The sequence below is a fragment of the Bos indicus x Bos taurus genome, chromosome 6 (assembly GCF_003369695.1).
Source record: "Bos indicus x Bos taurus breed Angus x Brahman F1 hybrid chromosome 6, Bos_hybrid_MaternalHap_v2.0, whole genome shotgun sequence".
In the NCBI taxonomy this organism is placed as follows: Eukaryota; Metazoa; Chordata; class Mammalia; order Artiodactyla; family Bovidae; genus Bos; species Bos indicus x Bos taurus.
Genome location: NC_040081.1, coordinates 33,567,814 through 33,589,149, shown reverse-complemented (window position 1 = coordinate 33,589,149; position 21,336 = coordinate 33,567,814). Strand labels below are relative to the sequence as shown.

The 21,336-nt window shown below is 36.0% G+C and overlaps 1 protein-coding gene across 3 annotated transcripts in view; it reads left to right on the top strand.

The window, feature by feature from the left end:
- CCSER1 (coiled-coil serine rich protein 1) overlaps positions 1 to 21,336 on the top strand; it is a 1,492,403-nt gene that overhangs the window by 1,155,654 nt on the left and 315,413 nt on the right. Inside the window, exon 11 of one of the 3 annotated variants that reach the window (XM_027544064.1) lies at positions 12,756 to 12,801. The exons of the other annotated variants lie outside the window; for them this stretch is intronic. Coding sequence (XP_027399865.1) covers positions 12,756 to 12,801 — 46 coding nt within the window. The remainder of the gene's footprint in view (positions 1 to 12,755; positions 12,802 to 21,336) is intronic. 3 annotated transcript variants of the gene reach the window in all.

Here is a 21,336-nt window from a genome sequence, read left to right as displayed (position 1 = left end):
ACAGATAAACCTGCTGCTTGCTCAAATACTTTTGTGACAAAAGGTACACAAATTAGCTATGCCTAAAGTTCAGATATTTATCTCAGTAATTTGAGCACTCTGGCAGTGACTATTTCAGAATGCTTATTTTTCTCCAAATATGACTCATGTGAAAATAAAGTACCTGCATTTTTCTACTTGTAACAGGCTAAAGTAGGTTCATTTTAAGTATGATATTCTGCACTTACATTTTTATAGCCTACTGCCAAATTTTAAAATTCAAGTTTATTCATTTTTCTTTATCTGCCTATAGTAAAATTAAAAAAATATTGATTTCCTAAATAGATATCACTTGAAAGTTATATTACACTGTGAGCACACAGACTGCAAAATATTTGAGGACACTGAATTCTGTAAAATAACTGACCCACATTTTCAGAGCTATTATCCTAGTGCTCATCTCTGATAGAGTCCCTTAGCTAGCTAACTGTGCTTCTACATTTTTACTTTATAAGCGAAGATGTCATTTGACATACGTCAAAATGGTACTAAATATTAAGCCTTAGATGAGTCAAAACTAATATACATAAAAAGAAAGGAGAAAAGCCAACGTACTTTAGTTTGAAAAGCAAAATTTGATAGAAAAATGATAGTGATCATTTAAATTGGAAAACCTTTTCAAAGCATATAAATACTGGGAAAATTCTCCTGGTTCCATATTAGGAGTTTCTAGAGATGATAGCTACTTTTTCTTTTAAAACCTTAATATGTGTAAGATGTAGACATGATGGGCTCGGTGCTCAGTTGCTCAGTCGTGGCTGACTCTTTGCAACTCCGTGGACTGTAGCCTGCCAGACTCTTCTGTCCATAGAATTGTCCAGTAAATAATACTGGCATGGGTTTCCATTTATATAGACATGATATGTATATTTAAAAATCCATGCTGATTGTCAAAGTAAAAGGACAACTGGAGCCAATTCAATTCATTTCACAATAATTTTGCTTATTTTCAATATAGCCTATATTTTTATTTTTTTAAAGTGTGGAGAAATGAGGGAACCAGGGAAATAATTATACTGCCATGTACTAAAACCGTAAATATGCTCCCTGCTGACTTTTAACAAACCACCAGGATGAAAAACTAATGAAGGGTGAGCAAGACAGTATCTGGTAATTTTCCTAAAGCACATTTATATTGCATTTGTAGAATGTCTTCCTCAGGAGAGCACAAATTATTTTTTATTAACAAAGAGCTGTAAGGAAAAAGTGCTGCTCTCTTTATTTTTTTGAAAGTTTAAATGTTTCTCACGGTTTTATCACTGTTAATACATAATAGGAAAAGAAGAGTAGCTTGTTCAATAAATAACTTGTGGTTGTAGTTAACACATGCAGGTCACTTATAATCTGAAGGAAAGTTATGGCCAATCTAGATAGCATATTAAAAAGCAGAGACATTACTTTGCCAACAAAGGTTCGTCTAGTCAAGGCTGTGGTTTTTCCAGTGGTCATGTATGGATATGAGAGTTGGACTGTGAAGAAAGCTGAGCACCGAAGAATGGATGCTTTTGAACTGTGGTGTTGGAGAAGACTCTTGAGAGTCCCTTGGACTGCAAAGAGATCCAACCAGTCCATCCTAAAGGAGATCAGTTCTGGGTGTTCATTGGAAGGACTGATGTTGAAGCTGAAACTCCAGTACTTTGGCCACCTCATGCGAAGAGTTGACTCATTGGAAAAGACCCTGATGCTGGGAGGGATTGGGGGCAGGAGGAGAAGGGGACGATGGAGGATGAGACGGCTGGATGGCATCACCGACTCGATGGATGTGAGTTTGAGTGAACTCCGGGAGTTGGTGATGGACAGGGAGGCCTGGTGTGCTGCGATTCATGGGGTCACAAATAGCTGGACACGACTGAGCGACTGAACTGAACCGAACTGAATGATCATTTCTAGTGTTTTAAAGGTATATGGAATTTTCTCAGTAATAAGTGGATTTGTCTAATTGTGTATCTAAAATCACTCTAAAGTAGTTTATTCTTTAATGAACAGGGTTTTCTGAAAAGAATTACCTATTTTTTCACACTTAGTTTCCTTTTTTCTTTGTTTTAAAAATCACAATCCTCCATATTTTCTCAAAGAAAAATTCTCACACTACAGTTTTGAGACCTATGTTTTTTAAAACACAATAGACTTTTAAAATTCTATATTTTAAAAGAATTGTTGGATTTGGAGAATACTAAAAATATTTCTTAACTAGTTCAATCACTCTTTATATCAGTGACTGCTGTGAATAAAATCTCATAAATAAGAAGGTAAATCCTTGATTCATAAAGCATTTTATTGATAAAATACATAGAGAATATGGTATTTATTTGCATGGACATATGTATTGTAATGGGCTTCCCTGGTAGCTTAGTTGGTAAGGAATCCACCTGTGATGCAGGAGACCCCGGTTCAATTCCTGGGGTGGGAAGATCCCCTGGAGAAAGGATAGGCTATCAGTCCAGTATTCTTGCCTGGAGAATCCCAATGGACAGAGGAGCCTGGCGGGCTATAGTCCATGGTGTCACAAAGAGTTGAATATGACTGAGCGACTAAGCACACACACATGTATTATAATAGTCTTTTTCTTACATTCATTTTTCTTTCTATTGCTTAGCTAAACTGATTTAAAACAAAATTAGCTTTAATAGCATATAAACTGCTATCTGGATTTTGAATTTACTAAACCATGTCAATTGAAAAAATAATACAATGTAAAAATTGAGAATTATATTTTATTCAGGGACCCATAAGAAAGAAATACTAATGTAATTTACTGACACTTCCTTAGAAATAGCAGTAGCACTTTCAGTAGCTACTGACTTCAACTCTTTACCCATGAGTGAAATGAAAGATTTTTATATTGTTTATGGGGTTCTCAAGGCAAAACTACTGAAGTGGTTTTCCATCCCCCTCACCAGTGGACCACGTTTTGTCAGAAGTCTCCACCATGACCCGTGCATCTTGGTTGGCCCTATATGGCATGACTCATAGTTTCATTGAGTTAGACAAGGCTGTGGTCCATGTGATCAGTTTGATTCGTTTTCTTTGATTGTGGTTTTCATTCTGTATCCCCTGTGATGGAAGATAAGAGGCTTATGGAAGCTTCCTGATGGGAGAGACTGACTGAGGAGGAAACTGGTTCTTGATCTGATGTGTGGGGCCGTGTTCCATAACTCTTTAATCCAATTTCCTGTTGTTGGGTGGGGCTATGTTCCCTCCCTTTTGTTTGACCTGAGGCCAAACTATGGTAGAGGTAAGCAAAATACTGGCAACCTCTTTCAAAAGGTCCCATGCACACACTACAGCACTCAATGCCCCCGACCCTGCAGCAGGCCACTGCTGACCCACACCTCTGACGGATACTCCTGTGCCGGAGTCCAGCTCCAGCAGCCAGGGAATCAGCCTGAAGGGGTGAGCGATTTCAGCAGACGATGATGTAGCCTCTGACTCACAGTATGGAACTTCATGTTTATTTCAAGCCTCATGTCTTCTTTTATACTTTGACAAAAGCATTAGGTCAGAGGTTTGACATTTTTAGTTTCCCGCACCCAGATTTACTGTCTCCAGAAATTATTGTTGTCCTTCAAACAGAGTTCCTGCTTCAGGGATTCTCTCAGAATCTGCTTTACTATCTATTATCTACTTCTTTTTGTGTGTCCTATACTTGTGATTACATTGTAATTCATGCTACATTCCTCAGTTTATTTCTTATCTTTCTAAATCCTGTTTGCCCCTAGCATCTTAAGATCACTATCTCCTAAAAAGGCTTCTAGCTATTCTTAATTATTCCTAAACCCTAAACCCAGCAAACTACTTTTGCCATAAATATTTCCCTCATAAACAGGTCTCAGAAAATAATCCTTCCCATGGCCTCAAGCTATGGCCTACATGCTCCTCCTGGAACATTCTTTGTAAAGATCCTTGAACAAATGTTAATGGTTATTTTATAGATTATTTTCTGGGCACAACTGCAGAAGACTTTGTACTTTTCTCATGCTTCTCTCAAGCACCTGAACATTCTTTCCAGCCAACTCAACTGAAGAAAGGAAAGAACAAGTCAGAATCACAAGGCCTAACTCCTTCATCCCGGGACCGTGCCTGCGAGATGAGGAGAGGGGGTTGGGGCCATGCCTCCATTTTGTTAGTAATGCCTAATGTGGCTCCTGACACTCCAGAACACTCACAGGCAAGTCTGGGTCAGTCTCTTGTGGGGTCACTGCTCCTTTCTCCTGGGTCATGGTGCAAACAGTTTTGTTTGTGTACTCCAAGAGTCTGTTTCCCCAGTCCTGTGTAGGTCCTGTGTAAGTTCTGGTGGCTCTATGGTGGGGTTAATGGTGACTTCCTCCGAGAGGGCTTATGCCATACCCAAGTCTGCTGCACCAAGAGTCCCTGCCCATATGGCAGGCCAGTACTGACCTATACCTCCACAGGAGACACTCAAAGGCAGGTCTGGCTTAGTTTCTGTGGGGTCTCTTGGTGCACACAAGGTTTTGTTTGAGCCCGCTGAGCATTTCTGATGAGTATGGGGCTTGATTCTAAAAGCGATTTTTTCCTCCTACTATCTTGCTGGGGTTTCTCCTTTGCCCTTTAAGGTCTCAGCTACTGCAAGATAAATCTTCACCCCAGGCCCCAAAGCAGTAAATGCTTTATTTTGGGGGGGCTCCAAAGTCACTGCAGATGGTGACTGCAGCCATGAAATTAAAAGACATTTGCTCCTTGGAAGAAAAACTACAGCCAACCTAGACAGTATATTAAAAAGAAGAGACATTACTTTGCCAGCCAAGGTCCATCTAGTCAAAGCTGTGGTTTTTCCAGGAGTCATGTATGGATGAGAGAATTGGACTATAAAGAAAGCTGAGCATGGAAGAATTGGCTGTAGTTTTCAATTTTGTATTTAACAATCGGTCTAAACATTAGTTGGGAAAATGGTAAGAAAATATAAAGGAATTGGTGAAATGTAGCTAGTAGCAAACGTGAGTTAAGCTTGGACAATCTCTTAAATGAAATGTTTTTCATTAGTTTTTTTGATCCTCTATTCTCTTTTTCTGTAAAAAGAATAACGTATATCATAATTGGTACATCTGTATCAAATGAGAAAATAAATTTAAAAAGAATGTTTACCTCTATAAAAACAAATTTTTTTAATAGGCTGTCCTTAGTATTCATTTATCTTCCCTACTTTTGTAGTGTGAATAGTACTGACATTGAAAGGGTTTTAATTTCTATTGATAATAAATGAACACACTGCCAGAAAGAGGATCTAAAATAATTAGAGGAACGCATGTCAAGTCTTTCAGGCCCTCATATTAACACACAGCGCATGCTGCTTCTTATTTCTGCAAATGTCAACCTTCTTTTTGATGTGTCTTTTGGGAAATGGTTTGTTCTGTTTCAAAGGCGTATAATAAAAGAAAAGGGCTTAGGGCAATATTTAAGCAATGAAAGAAACACAGGACATTTATGACTAACTGGGAGGAACTGATTGCCTTTGGCTGTGCCTTGGGAAATCCCCAGGAAATACAGTAAGTTGTGATTACTATTATAAGTTAAAATGATATAAAGCATGCAGAGGAATTTGTGTTTTCCTTGTGGGTGAAAGCATTTCATATTCTCAGTGTGCCATTTGAGTTCATACCTACCACTGTGTTTCTTACTGAAGTACTAGCAGGAGATGTACTTTTGAAAATTACAGAAGAGTAAATTTCAAGAGATTCAATTTAAGAAAAGAAAAGAGAATTTAAAACTAATTTCGTGTAAGACAGTATATTATTTTCACATACCTCAATTAATGTCTCATAAACTAGTAGTAGTGACTTAAAATTAATGATGTCAATTTGTACTACAAATGTTTGTTAAAATATCTATGTTAAATGTATTATAATGTGTATAACTATATAACTATGGTAAATAGAAAGTCTTAGAGGTAGGTAAAAAAAAGAAAGTCATAAATATAGTTTTCTCAGTGCATTTTCACTCTGGTTATTTCCTTAATAAAAACAGAATTGTTTAGATCTCCTATCATTATTTGGAGGCTATAAGATGCATTTATAATTTCCTTATGGGTATTCATTTCTGAATTTCTACCAGGTTGTTGAGAACATAAAGGGAAATATCTCACAAATCCCTGTTATTTTTTTTTTCTTTGTTTATTTGTTTAAAAATCATTTATTTTCCCCCATGGTAGTTAAGCGATCCAACACCAATCCTATAATATTGTCTCAGCTTTATTGCACTACTTTCAAATTTAAGCTGTGGAATTAAATTTCAAATTTAAATTTAAAAGGATCTTCTTGAAATGAGGTCTAAAATGCTAATGGTAGATATTCAGTCTGACAATCACTATTTTTAGTTATGTAAAGGAAAACAAACTGGGTCCCAAACTGCACTCTATTTAAAGGCACTGTTACCGTGTGAGTCCTATATACTGCCTTGCTTGATTAATGAACAAGTAACTATCACTATATGTCATCCAAGGTGGGAGATCAAGGGCATGTCTTTGGCTAGTCGATAGTACAAGAAAGATTTTAAAAGGGTAATGTTTTAATATGTTCAACTTGTGTGTTTTAATGAAAGGTTAAAATAAATACCTAAATGAGAACAAAACTAGTAGAGTGTTTTCTTGTGTAATTTAGGTACCTAAAATACACACACCTGAATGGCTTTTGATTTTAAGGAATTGCCAAGCATTTTACAATCTACATATTTCCTGAAATGTGAACACATCTCTGTCATTTAGTGATTAAAGGTAGTTCTGAAACATTAGTCTTATAAGTTTAAAATGCAAATTCCACCAAAAAGCATGAAGGCATGTAGAAGTATTTATATGTTTTTCATAAATATTTGTTTTCATTTGAAATCACATTATTCCACAACATTTAAAATGGTTATATTAACTAAATCCTGCTGTTTCCACATGTATGTACTGTGATGGGACCAAGGTCAAGTTTTCCTTTATCAACTTCATTCTAGAAGTTGAGCATTCTTATAAATGTGCAAGTCTTAAACAAGTCTAAGTATTTTCTTGAACAGCTAATTGTTCTTAAATTATTTCATTACAAAGAAAATTTTAAGAGGACCTAAGGTAGAGCCAGAAATTCTAATTTTATAAAAACGTCATGCTCCCATAGGTTCTAATTATGTAATTTTAAATAATTTTATAGGTCTTTAATCTTTTATCTGCTATTCTGAGATCCAGAATAACAAACAAGCAAACCAAAAATTCTCTGAAAACTTAAAGTCCTTCTATAATTTATTTGGTAATCAAATCTAGTCTGATCTAAATTGACAAGAGGCTGTTTATAATTTTTAAAAGTCATAGTGAGGTTATATTTTTCCTAGAAAAATATTAACGTCTTTGATTTTGCTTGGCCTTAGACGTAGACTTTGCTTGGGGTGTTATTTTGCATATTCTGTATAATTCTGAATTCTGAAAAACACTGGACACAAGGCTTTTGGTTACAGGGTTATTTAAGAATTTTCTTATTCAAATTTCCATTCCATGTCTTGCTCTGTTTAGCTCTTTGATGTGTATGCCTGGGGCTAGTAAGTTCTAAATTTTTATTGAATTATGCTTAAGATATCATTTTAACATTTAGCTCAGGTAAAAATGATATTGACTCTTACCCTGATCAGATTGTATATTTTTCCTTTTGATCCTGGTGTTCTGAACTAGGACTATAACCTGTATTTAACAAATATTTCCAGAGGAATAAGAAGGTATTATGGAAGTTCATCACTTTTTGTATGTATGTGTGCTTTTTAAAGCATTTATTGCATTTCCTTTTATGGATTTCTGGTTTTCAGTTGTTTTCCTTATTCCAAATCTTGTGTTTATTTCAAGTCTTATTATAACTAATATGGTTTATAATGAAAATCACCATATTCACGTCATTCACAGAATAGCCTCTAAGTGTGTGGCTAGGTCCTCATATCCACTAGATCACAGAAGCTTAGCAAGAGCCAAGTAAGTTCCTGGTTTGAGGGAGCCACAGGGCTCAGTTCCAGGCCCCTCTCTGTCACATTCTGGCTTTGTAAGATGGGAATTCACTTACTTCCTCTCTCTTGCTTGTGGGAATGGGAAAGACATAATCTTATAGGTATTAATATAATATCATGTGCTTCAGATACATGTTTGTCATTTCTCATATAACAGTACATATGAAGTTAGCATGTTCATGCTAAATCACTTCAGTGGTATCCAACTGTTTGTGACACTATGGACTGTAGCCCACCAGGCTCCTCTGTCCATGGGATTCTCCAGGCAAGAATACTGAAGTGGGTTGCCATGCCGTATTCTAGGGGATCTTCCTGACCCAGGGATCAAACCCATGTCTTTTATGTCTCCTCAGGGGTGTTATTAAGCACTGTGAAAAAATAACAATATTCATGAACTATACTGCCTGTGTGAAGAAAGTCCAGGCATGAAGTATTTCTCTGCTAGATTTTCTAAGCTCCTACAATTAAATTAAACACTGGCTTGTTCTTTACTGAACCTTAGATGAATAGACTCATTATTTTGATTTAGATATATTATTACATTTAATTATTTTTGTGTTACTTCAATTCATAGTCTCAAATTATAGATGAAATTTTTAATTGACTTTTTAGAAAGAAAGGGGGTCAGAATGAAATTGATGTGGGTAAACTGGATAATGTAGGCTTAGTCATTGTTTCTGCATGCAATGCAGGAGACCCAAGTTTGATCCCTGGGTAGATCCTCTGGAGAAGGGAATGGTTACCTGCTCCAGTATTCTGGCCTAGAGAATTCAATGGACAGAGGAGCCTGACAGTCCATAGGGTTGCAAAGGGTCAAATACAACTGAACGACTTTCACTTCACTTCACTTCAAGCAATTTTCCTAAGCATGTTAACTTTTTTGACAGTGCTTAGTTTTCCTAGGGTAATTTCTGATCATTTGTTAATGCAATTCAAGCATTACTTGAAAAGTAAAAAAAAATAAAATTTATGACATTTTCTCTCCATTGTTTTTAACTAATACATGTATATTCATTTCCAACGCCTGGGTCCAGTAAATGAAGACCTTGGAAATGTACTCTATTGATTTGGCATTTCATTAAAGAAAATAAATTTGTCTATATTGGGTCTTTTTGCTGACATATGATAGCATTTTTAATTGTAAAAGATTCTATTGAGGTACAACCACTTTGGAAGGCAGATTGGCAGTTTCTTACAAAGTAAAACATACTGTTATTCTACAATCCACCAATCACCATCCTTGGTATTTACCTCAATGAGGTGAAGACTTATATCACATAAACACCTGCACATAGATATTTATAGTAACTTTATTTATAATTTCCAAAATTTAGAAGCAATTTTCAGTAGGTGAACTGTGGTTCATATAGACAATGGAGTATTACTCATTGCTAAAAAGATATAAGCTATCAAGCTATGAAAAGACATGGAGGAAACATAGTGCTTATTACTAAGAAGTCAATTTGAAAAGGCTAAATACTATATAATCTGAACTATGTGACATTCTGGAAAAATTAGTGAAAAGGTCAGTTGTTGCTAAGGACTGGGGAGAGGGAAGAATGAATAAGCAGAATCTAGAGAAGCTTTCAGAGAAGGCAATGGCATCCCACTCCAGTACTCTTGCCTGGAAATCCCATGGACGGAGGAGCCTGGTAGGCTGCACCATGGGTTTGCTAAGAGTTAGAAACAACTGAGCAACTTCACTTTCATGCATTGGAGAAGGAAATGGCAACCCACTCCAGTGTTCTTGCCTGGAGAATCCCAGGGACGGGGGAGCCTGGTGGGCTGCCGTCTATGGGGTCACACAGAATCGGACATGACTGAAGTGACTTAGCAGCAGCAGAGGAGAAGCTTTAGGACATGGAAACTATCTGTGTGATACTAAAATAGTAGATATACATCCTAAATATCTATCTATAAAATGGTAGATGCACAACACAAGAGTGGACCCTAAGGTATATTATGGACGCTGGGTAATAGTGATGTATCAGTGTAGGTTTATCAATTATAGCAAATGTACCCTTATGGCGGGGGATATTGATAGTGGAAGAGGGTATGCATGTCTAGGGGCAGGGCTTATAGGGGGAATCTGTAACTTCTGTTCAGTTTTCCTGTGAGCTTAAAATTGCCCTAAAAACTAAAATCTTTTTTGTATGATTCTATTGAGCATAAACATATAACTAAGTGACTCTGAAAAGTGTGATGAAAAATACAAATACAAAAGTCACCTGAGCAAAGTGCAATCAAAAGAAACTTAACTGATGTAGAAATAGGCAAGTTGAGGGGAGAAATGTGATCTGCGGAGACAACCAGAGGATGTATGTGTACCACATAACATCAAATTTGTCACTGAAAGTAAAGAAGTATCATACAGTAAATTGCTTGGAGCCAGTCAGATGAAAACTTGAAGCCAAGGAATTCTCCCTCAAAATTCTATTGAGTTATTCTGCATTTAACCTAATTGTGACCTTACCCACCATTTATCATAGGAACTAAAAGTTTTAGAAATTAAGAAACTAGCTTCTCTAATCAGAGTATTAATATAGTACCTTTCCATACTGTAGATTTTGTTCCAGTGTTCTGTTCTTGGGTTATTATAGGAGTAAATTAGAATACACATCTTTCTCTAATTATATAGCTAATGAAGATCAGTCCTAACATATTGTTAACCTTGGAGATCTTTTTCTAATATACAGACAATTAATGTTATTTTTAGTTTCTAATATGTGAATTTAATAATCCAGCTTTATAGGAAAAATGAGAGGTTTTTTTTTTGTTTTATCACTTGGACTTGAGACAACTCATTAAAAATTGTAAAAGCAAAGAACAATAGCAATACATTTGTCACAAATGATAAATTTTTGCTACAAGTAATGATGGTATTTTTAATCAACCTTGCATAGTGAATAATGATCTTATGCTGTTGATTCAAACCTATGTCTATATAGCTAAGGATCTATGAGATTTAGGCAGATTTCTCTCTGAAATCTTTCTTGCATTCAGTTCTATTTGAATAACACAGGTATAACATTAGTCCATCTCAAAATGCAAAACTGGAACAGAAGATTCTGACTTGCGTGGTTCAATATGTAGGAGTGAATGACTAACAGTTCACACTTGAGCCTTTATAGCAAGTTTCTGGAGTACTGTGGTTTCTTCGAAGTGTAGGTTGCAATTTTGTGATCAAATTTACTCAGAAATATCCATCCAGGACAAAACTTATTTAAATATACCCTAGGCAAATCCTGGTAGAGCACAGGAAAAGGTCATGTGTCTTCCTCAGTAGATACAGAGATACAAACATATTCTTAGACAAAGAAAATTTAAGCAGCAGATTTGCATGTCTTATTTATCATCCATCAATGTAAGCATGCAGACACTTTATAAGGTAGTTCTCTCTTTGGTATACCTTTATACAAACCAAGGTCATAATACTCACATTTGCTATTTTTGTTAGAAGATAAGTTCATGAAATGCCAGCAGCAGGGATTATTTTGTAACTCCTCCATTTTAATTACTCAACTAGATTTTTTTTTTTTCTTTGAGCATAGTTGATTAACAATGTTGTATTAGTTTCAGGTGTACAGCAAAGTGATTCAGTTATACATAGACATGTATCTATTCTTTTTCAAATTCTTTTCCCATTTAGGTAATTATAGAATATTGAGCAGCATTCCCTGTGCTATGTAACAGGTCCTTGTTTGTTAACTATTTTCAGTATAGCAGTGTGACCTTTAAAAACTCTAGCTTCTTAACTGCTGCTAAATTAAGTCTAAAAGTTACTTGATTCTACAAAGAATTTTCTCATCAGAAACAATGGAAATAATAATAAATAAAGGTAAAATTTTTAACTGCCTCAAAGACTGTTGTGGAAACTGATATAATAATGCTTACCATATACTAAACATAAGAACTTCAGAATAAATGTTCAATAAATATCAGTTAACCTTTTTTAGATATTCTCATCATCTGTTAATTATATTTATAATGAACTATTGATTTTCACAGAAATATATTTTTATCTAATATTTTAAAACCTCTCTTTGAGTATATTATTATATCATTTTGTGATAGAGATCAGTGCCAGGAATAAAAATATACAACTTGAATTACAATATGCATTTGTACAGTGTTTAGTCAACTAGAGGGATATAGTAAGGTTGTTCTAACTTTGGTGTCTATCATATACAATTACTGTTTTTATTTAATAACTTCTCTCTGATTTTGCTGTTTTTCAGTGATTAACTTTTATTGATTGATGCACAGATTAGAGCCATTTTATTTGAAGTCATTATTTTTCTATATAGTTTGAGGTAGAAAAACAGCAGAGGAAATACTAATACACTGTTTAGTTTAAGAATTTGAGAAAATGTTTTCATCAGCTAAGGAATTGGTGCAAGGGAACCTACTTTTTAAGGAGGCCACTTCCTAAATATCATGTGTGTTCTACATTTCACAAACCTCCCTTTCTGTCAAATTTAATTGTTCCTATCTTTTGCTGTAACATTCATTTTACTTTTTTTTTTTTTAGTATATTACATATCCTTTCTTAATTTCTTACAAATATTTGTTTTGATCTTTATGTTTACCAAATGGAATAACTCAAAAACCTTATTTAATAAAAGCATCTTAAAGTGTCTTTATTTTGAATTTCTTTTCGTTTTCTTTATTCATTTCTCCACCATATTCTACTGTTACTAATGATGAGTTGCTCCAAAAAAAATGTGTTTTATTTACAGGGCACAGCTTATGGAAGTGCTCCTGTACCTTCTCGCAGGCAATTATGTGAGTCTCTTATATTCAGCTCTGTGTTGTAAACATGACAGTCTGTTTCTGTGCTGTAGCATGGCATGCTGACTGAGACCAAATGCCCCAAGGTCAATATGCAATCCCCACTGTTGTGTATTACCTACAGTGTGTTTGTAGTAAATGGTTCTCTTTGCCTTTTCCTTACCTGTTTGTCATTATCCAGCCCATTTAAGAAAACTGCAGTGCAATGTGGCCAAGTGTGCTGAAGCTTCAAGAATGGCTCAAAGTCTGGGGCAAGACTAGAAGTGGCTCTTATTTAAGTTTATTTTCACTTAGCAATAATAATAGCACTTTGGTAACCAAATCAGTAAGCTTTCTTAAATCCTAACTTCCTTTACAGACTTGTTCAAAGGACCCTTATATCATACACAGCTGTGTTTTAGTCATAGCTAATGAGACCTCTTTCCTTGAAAAGGAAAAAAAATCCATTAAAAAAATACTCTTTCTATTGAATTTAAACAAGCTTAACTTTCCAACCACTTTCTTTCTCAAGTCATCATATTTAGAAAATGTAAAATGATCTGTAAATTTTTAGATAGAAAACATGGATTTTACAAACTGGCTTACCTGTATTATAAATATATGCACCTTGCAGAGAGTCAGATGTTTGCTCTTCATCTCAGGAGATTTCTGTGACAACTTGTCTGCTTTAACATGAACATTTTGTCAATGAGAGATGTATATGTAAATTTAATATGTAGAATCTCCTAAGTGCCATCAGACTTTGAGAATGAGCTATTTTCATCGCCCATTTCCACCTATGTCTTTTCTCTTTTCCCATGCCAGCATCCATCAGAAAATCATGATTGTTTTACCTCCGTTATAGAGTGCTATAGCGATACATCACGTGATGCTAATTGTTGTGCCTAGCAATAAATGCCAAGTAAATTCATCTTAATATGGTGTTAAAGATGATTCAGAGGTACAGACCTGTTTGTATAGTTTTTTCTTCACTATTGACAAAAGAAATACGTAATTCGGTGACATTCACTGAGAAGGATCTGTGAATCATTTACAAAAACACAAAAAAGGAAAGAAAAAAAAAGAACTGTGACACTTTATACCATTATAAAGATGCTTAAATAAAAAGCAGAAATATGCACTTTACTATCTCCTTTTCCATGAAAGAATGCTGAAGGTTTAGAATGAATGAAGCTATAGTAGAAAGAGCTGCTAATATGAATAAAAGATGGGATTTAGGTATATTAAATATTCTTCTCAAGTTAAATAATCATTAGCTGGTCTCCAATTATCCCTTGCTGTTATGTCTTTTTACCTATTTCCCTACTATATGACTTTCTAAAATATACTGAAATTATGGTTTATTTTAGGTAGTTACAGGTGCAGTATTGTTACTAAACCCAACTTGAATCCACTAACTCTGATCAGTAAAACCAATCTACTGACACCAGGTTGTGGTGAAGGAAAGTGCAGTGCTTATTGTAAGACACCATACAAGAAGTCCAGGGCAGCTGATGCTCAAAAGACTTGAAGTCCCAGAGAGTGAAGTGGGAATCGGAGTTCTTGTTCACGGAGCTAAAGAATGAACTTTACTAACACGCAAACACTCACAGTAGCAAGAAAATAGGATTTATTTTACAGAAAAGTATAAAGTTCTCAGCATAGACACTGAGAGGGAGTAAAGAGTCCCCCAAAAGGTGGGACTTACAACAGTTTATATGCTTGCTAGTATTGATCTGTACATTTTTGGTTGGCTCCTGTCCTTAAAATATGTCATTTCTAACCAGTCAGTTTAAAGGTCACTGTTTAACTTAATATCTTTATGGATTCTCTTGATCCTCAGATTAAGTTGCCACCCTTTTTCATGCCCTCTGGCCATTTTACAAGAAATCAGATATATGGGCTAAAGATAAATGAGCACCAGTTGTCTTTCCCTAGGGAATATGGGAACAGAAGTTAATTACTTCCCTTTCCTGGATCTGAGTGTTGATACTTTATCAGACCAAGGAAAAATTCCAGGAATTCAGGAAAGAGGGTATAGTTTTAGGTTAATGGAGTGAGATGTTTATTGAAAACAAGACCAAGGTCTTAGAGTCCTACACTGACAATTTGTTTGTGAGTCCTACACTCACAATTTCTACCTCAATAGGTTTCAGGGAAGCATTTTTAAAGCACAGTGAGGAAAGGTAGTCACAGGGTATGTGATCAGCTCTGCATAATTCTCTGATTGGTTGATGATGAGGTGACAGGGTGCTATCACCGGAGTTAGCATTATCATTCCTAAGGCTCCCAGACCTAAATGCTCATGGTCATCAGGTAGTTAATTTCTTCCACTTGGGGTGGGGGCGGGTTTGGCAACTGTAAAACAACTCAGGAATGTGCATCAGACACTGTTTTCTGTGTCCTTCAAAAAGGAACTAAAGATTCTGTGACTGTCATATGACTGCTTTTCTTACTAATTCTCCTGCCTACCTGCAGGTTCACAGTCTTTCACACACTAATTCTTGAGCCAGACTTTTGTGACTCATGGGACTCCTGGAAAACTATAGCTTTTCTACAAATATGAGACATGGTCAGGACGTGCAGGGAGGGGTATGTTCTAGGAAGGCCTGATAGGGTCATGCTCAGTTACAGTATTAACTGATAAAAATTGAAAACTATAGCCAGATCACAAATAAGATAAGAAATATGCTGATTTCCTTTAGCCTTTTTTTAAAGTAAAAAGTTACCTTAAAGGCAGGAGTGTCTATTGTTATGGAGATAGAGAAGATATTCTTATTAGAGACTTCTGGGAATGTGAATTCATTGTAGGTGCCCTGAACTCATGAGTGGAAATATAAAGCTTATGAAAGTACAATGTTTAATTTGGACTAAGCTTATTCTTGCCTGGAAATTACATGGACAGAAGCAGGCTACAGTCCATAGGGTCACAAAGAGTCAGACATGACTATGTGACTAACACTTTCACAACAAGCTTATTTCTTGACTTTTACAAACTCAAAGGTATAATATAAAAATACTACCATATATTTGAGGTTTCAAATAATTGATTCTAGTTAAATTAGAGTAAATCTTACAAAAAACAAAGAGAAAAATAAAATGATGGATGGTTTCTCTAAGCCTAGGACCTACATTTGGAATGTTTACTGTACCTCGATGGATAAGACCATAAAATGGGTATTACTCTCCTAAATACATGGATATGGAAATAGTAAACTTACAAGCCATGAATTTGTGATGCTAATTATCACATTTCCTTTTGGTCAAGTAAAAGTCTTCAGATCTCTGAATTACCTGTTAGTAAAGACTCCTGAAGTATTTGTAATGTTGGAGCCTATTAAAAATATGCCAAAAGAGTGAATGTTTATTCTATACAAGAACATCACAATATTCATATTAAATATCTTCAATCCTACCCTATCCCCTAAAATCAATGTCTATATTTGTATCTTGCAGCTGATTCTTGATTCTAGTATTTTATATTTTTGACTATGTCAGAAGCAATGACTAATACTTTCTTAAGTTTACAATTAACCAAATTTTTATTCTTTTTTTTTTATTCAGTATTAAGAACTTCCTTGTTTTATGGTCATCACTTTAACTATTTCAAAAATATACCAATTTATAACAGTTCTCTTTGGTCATAACCTGACACAGAACCAGCAACAAAAGATAAATTATTCAAATGATGAGGTATTGGCAAGGCTGTGATTCTACAATGAGGGGAGTCTCTACCATCCCACACAATATCTTTGTGTTATTTACCATCTTATTTTAGATACAACTTCTGTTTTGTTTTCTTCTTTCTTTGCTATGCTTGGAGCAATATAGAAAGAGGCTTCAGTAGTAGAGAGAACTTGCAGAACATTTCTTATCACTGTCTTTGAAATAAACCTTTGGAAGACATGTCTGGTGGGGTGCTACAAACCTTACATCAATAAAGCAGTGCTTATCTAGTTCTGCATTCTTAGGGAGCAGAGACAAGTATATTGTGTCTATAAATTCACAGTTACATCCACAAATATACTGGGGATTGAGGAAGTTCTGTTCTTCAGAAAATAAGTTTCAGTCAGAAAGAAGATAACATTTAAATGGCATAATGAAACTATCAATATACCACAAAGAGAAGACAAGCTAATACAAAAGATTGGTAGAAAGTGGGGAAAGTGCAAAAGAAAAATGTAATATATGTTATAATCCTATAATTTACAAGGAAAATGTTAAATATTCTCTTTTGAGACCAAAAAAATAATGGTTTTGCATTTAATTGAGCTTACAATTTTGAGCTGCTAAAAAGTAAAAAGCTTGCTCAGTTGTGATTTAAAAAAGCATTTTCTCTGATTTATAGATATTTGTGACTATCATAATAGGCTATTAAATTTGTTTAGGTAATGACTATATATTAAAATTGTATGTAAATATTCTAGTTTCAGCTTGACATGTAGATAGCTGAAAAAAGCATTGTTCCTACCCTTACAATAACAACAAAAATCCTAGGGAAAATATAAATTCAATATAAGTTCAAGGAAACTTTTCTTGAACCATCAGAGAGCTAAAGTCATAGTGCAAACAATTGACCTATGATAGAAGTAAAGACAAGTACCTGGTAAGGGGAGACCATATGTAGCAGACATAATTAGATGCCAGTAAGAATGCTGTTAAATTTCAGTCAGCCAACAGGCAAACATAGCCTAAGAGAGTATAAACAGAAGGAGAATTTGGATAAGAATTTGGACTCACTAGTAGGATCTTCTTATAGGCCTCGCTAGATTCTCACATTAAAATATTGGCAAGATTCCTGTGAAAGTCTCTCTTGAGCTGAAGGTCTAAAGAAGGGATCTGCAGCTACTATAGGAAAGGCACAAAATTTCACCCAGATGCTTCTTTCCTATTGTCCATATAGAACAAAAGCCTACAATACAGGGGGAAAGCAAACCACACCAGTGAAAACCAATTGCAGCTGGGAAAAAAGGATCCTTTATTCCTGAGTCAGGGACAAGAATACATGATGAACACAGAACTACAGCTGGAGGAGAAGACAGACACCAAGAAGGCCACATCTGTGAGACGCTGGAACACACTGCCTTCTTAAAAGTTGGGCTCAATCAGAGGAGCAGAGAATGCTTCACTTTGTGTACCATTGACTAACAAGCAGCGAGTTATAAGTAATTAGAGATAATATGGCTGGGAATGTTACAAGAATATGGAAGAAAACCCTCTCTAAGGGCACATGTGCAAGGGAGAGACTAAAGCTGAGGTGGACCATGAGTTTAGAAAAGCCCCTGGCAAATCAGTTTGTGCCCTAAATCCCAGATATCATAGAGAAAACTGACAGTTGTAGGTAACCAAAGCATCACTAGAAAACTCAGTTCAGCTGTGTGTTGACCCAAATGTCCATCCTAAAGCCTTAGCAGAGGAATAGCATTCCAATTTCCAGACATAAAATTTATTTACCTAAGTCTCTAGGGTCCTACACAACATGTCTGGCTTTCCACAAAAATGTGAAGGCATAAAGAAAATTAGAGATACCAAGGGAACATTTCATGCAAAGATGGGCTCGATAAAGGACAGATATGGTATGGACCTAATAGAAGCAGAAGATATTAAGAAGAGGTGGCAAGAATACACAGAAGAACTGTCCGTAAAAGATCTTCATGACCCAGATAATCACGATGGTGTGATCACTCATCTAGAGCCAGACATCCTGGAATGTAAAGTCAAGTGGGCCTTAGAAAGCATCATTATGAACAAAGCTAGTGGAAGTGATGGAATTCCAGTTGAGCTATTTCAAATACTGAAACATGATGCTGTGAAAGTGCTACACTCTATATGCCAGCAAATTTGGAAAACTCAGCAGTGGCCACAGGACTGGAAAAGGTCACTTTTCATTCCAATCCCAAAGAAAGGCAATGCCAAAGAATGCTTGAACTACCACACAATTGCACTCATCTCACACACTAGTAAAGTAATGCTCAAAGTTCTCCAAGCCAGGCTTCAGCAATACGTGAACCGGGAACTTCCACTTGTTCAGGCTGGTTTTAGAAAAGGCAGAGGAACCAGAGACCAAATTGCCAAAATCCGCTGGATCATTGAAAAAGCAAGAGAGTTCCATAAAAACATCTATTTCTGCTTTATTGACTATGCCGAAGCCTTTGATTGTATGGATCACAATACACTGTGGAAAATTCTGAAAGAGATGGGAATACCAGACCACCTGACCTGCCTCTTGAGAAACCTATATTCGGGTCAGGAAGCAACAGTTAGAACTGGACATGGAACAACAGACTGGTTCCAAATAGGAAAAGGAGTATGTCAAGGCTGTATATTGTCACCCTGCTTATTTAACTTATATGCAGAGTACATCATGAGAAATGCTGGGCTGGAGGAAGCACAAGCTGGAATCAAGATTGCAGGGAGAAGTATCAATAACCTCAGATATGCAGATGACACCACCCTTATGGCAGAAAGTGAAGAGGAACTCAAAAGCCTCTTGATGAAGGTGAAAGAGGAGAGTGAAAAAGTTGGCTTAAAACTCAACATTCAGAAAAACGAAGATCATGGCATCTAGTCCCATCACTTCATGGGAAATAGATGGGGAAACAGTGGAAACAGTGTCAGACTTTATTTTTGGGGGGCTCCAAAATCACTGCAGATGGTGACTGCAGCCATGAAATTAAAAGACGCTTACTCCTTGGAAGAAAAGTTATGACCAACCTATATAGCATATTGAAAAGCAGAGACATTACTTTGCCAACAAAGGGCCATCTAGTCAAGGCTGTGGTTTTTCCAGTGGTCATGTGTGGATGTGAGAGTTGGGCTGTGAAGAAAGCTGAGGGCCGAAGAATTGATGCTTTTGAACTGTGGTGTTGGAGAAGACTCTTGAGAGTCCCTTGGACTGCAAGGAGATCCAACCAGTCCATTCTGAAGGAGATCAGCCCTGGGATTTCTTTGGAAGGAATGATGCTAAAGCTGAAACTCCAGTATTTTGGCCACCTTATGCAAAGAGTTGACTTATTGGAAAAGGCTCTGATGCTGGGAGGGATTGGGGGCAAGAGGAGAAGGGGACGACAGAGGATGAGATGCCTGGATGACATCACTGAGTCTATGGATGTGAGTCTGAGTGAACTCCGGGAGTTGGTGATGACAGGGAGGCCTGGCGTGCTGCGATTCATGGGGTTGCGAAGAGTCGGACACGACTGAGTGACTGAACTGAACTGAACTGAAAGAAAAGCAAGAGGAAACAACACACTCCCTAGGGACATAAGAATCAACAGAATCAGATTTAGATATTATGCAAAGTTGGAAATATCAGAAAGGGAATTAAAATAATAATATGTTAAATATGCCAGTGGAAAAGTTTGACAACATGCAAGAGTAGATGTGTGATTTCAGCAAAGAGAATTATAAGGGTGAGCCAAATCGTATTTATTAAAAGATTGGCAACAGATGAAGAATGCCTGTGATGGTCCTATGTATAGACTGAATATAGCCAAGGAAAACAGCAATGAACTTAAAGATAAATTAATATAAATTATCCAAATTGAAACACAACAGGGGGGAAAAAGTGGCAGGAAGCCCAGAAAAGAACATTCAAGAACTGTAGAACAATATCAAGTGGTCTAACTTATGTGTAATTGAAATCTCGTTGGGGAAAAGAGAGAGAATACTGAATAATAAAAATATTGAGCAATCATGGCCACAAATTTTTCTAAAAGTATTGGCATTTAGCAAATTACAGGTCCAAGAAGCTTAAAGACCACCAAACAGGTAAAGAAAAGTGAAAAACACACCCAGGCATACCATATTGAAACTGCTGAAAATCAAAGATAAAGTCTGAGGTAGCCAGAGGAAGGAAAAAATACATTACATACAGAGAAACAAAGATGAAAATTAAAGTAGACTTCTCATCAAGAACTTCATAAGCTAGGAAAAAATAAAGTGACATCTTTAAAGTTTTGAAAGGGAGAAACAAACTGGAAATATAGAATTCTATAGTTCAGTGAATGTGTTCATTCACTTAGTAGTGTCCAACTCATTTGCAACCCAATGGCCTGTAGTCTGACAGGCTCCTCTGTCCATGGGATTTTTTTCAGACAAGAATACTGGAGTGGGTTGCCATTTCCTACTCCAGGGGATCTTCCCGACCCAGGTATCAAACCCAAGTATCCTACACTGGCAGGTGATTCTTATCAGCGCACCACCAGGGAAGCCCTGTTCTGTGAATGCATCTTACAAAAATGAAAATAAAGACTTTATAAGAAAAACAAATACTGAGAAAATTCATTATCAGCATATATCCACTTTAAGAAATGTTAAAGGAAGAAAAGAATAGCACTGAAAATGGAATAAATGGAACTGAAAATAGACTTCTTTGATCTATACTCCTATATGATGTATGACATGCTATGATTTATTTTGTTAACCTTTAATTAGATTAATTAGATTTAATTATACTTACTACTGATGCTGGTTACCAGGTGGCAAAGTGGTAGAGAATTCACCTGTTAGTGCAGTAGCCACAGGAGACACAGGTTTGATCCCTGGGTCAGG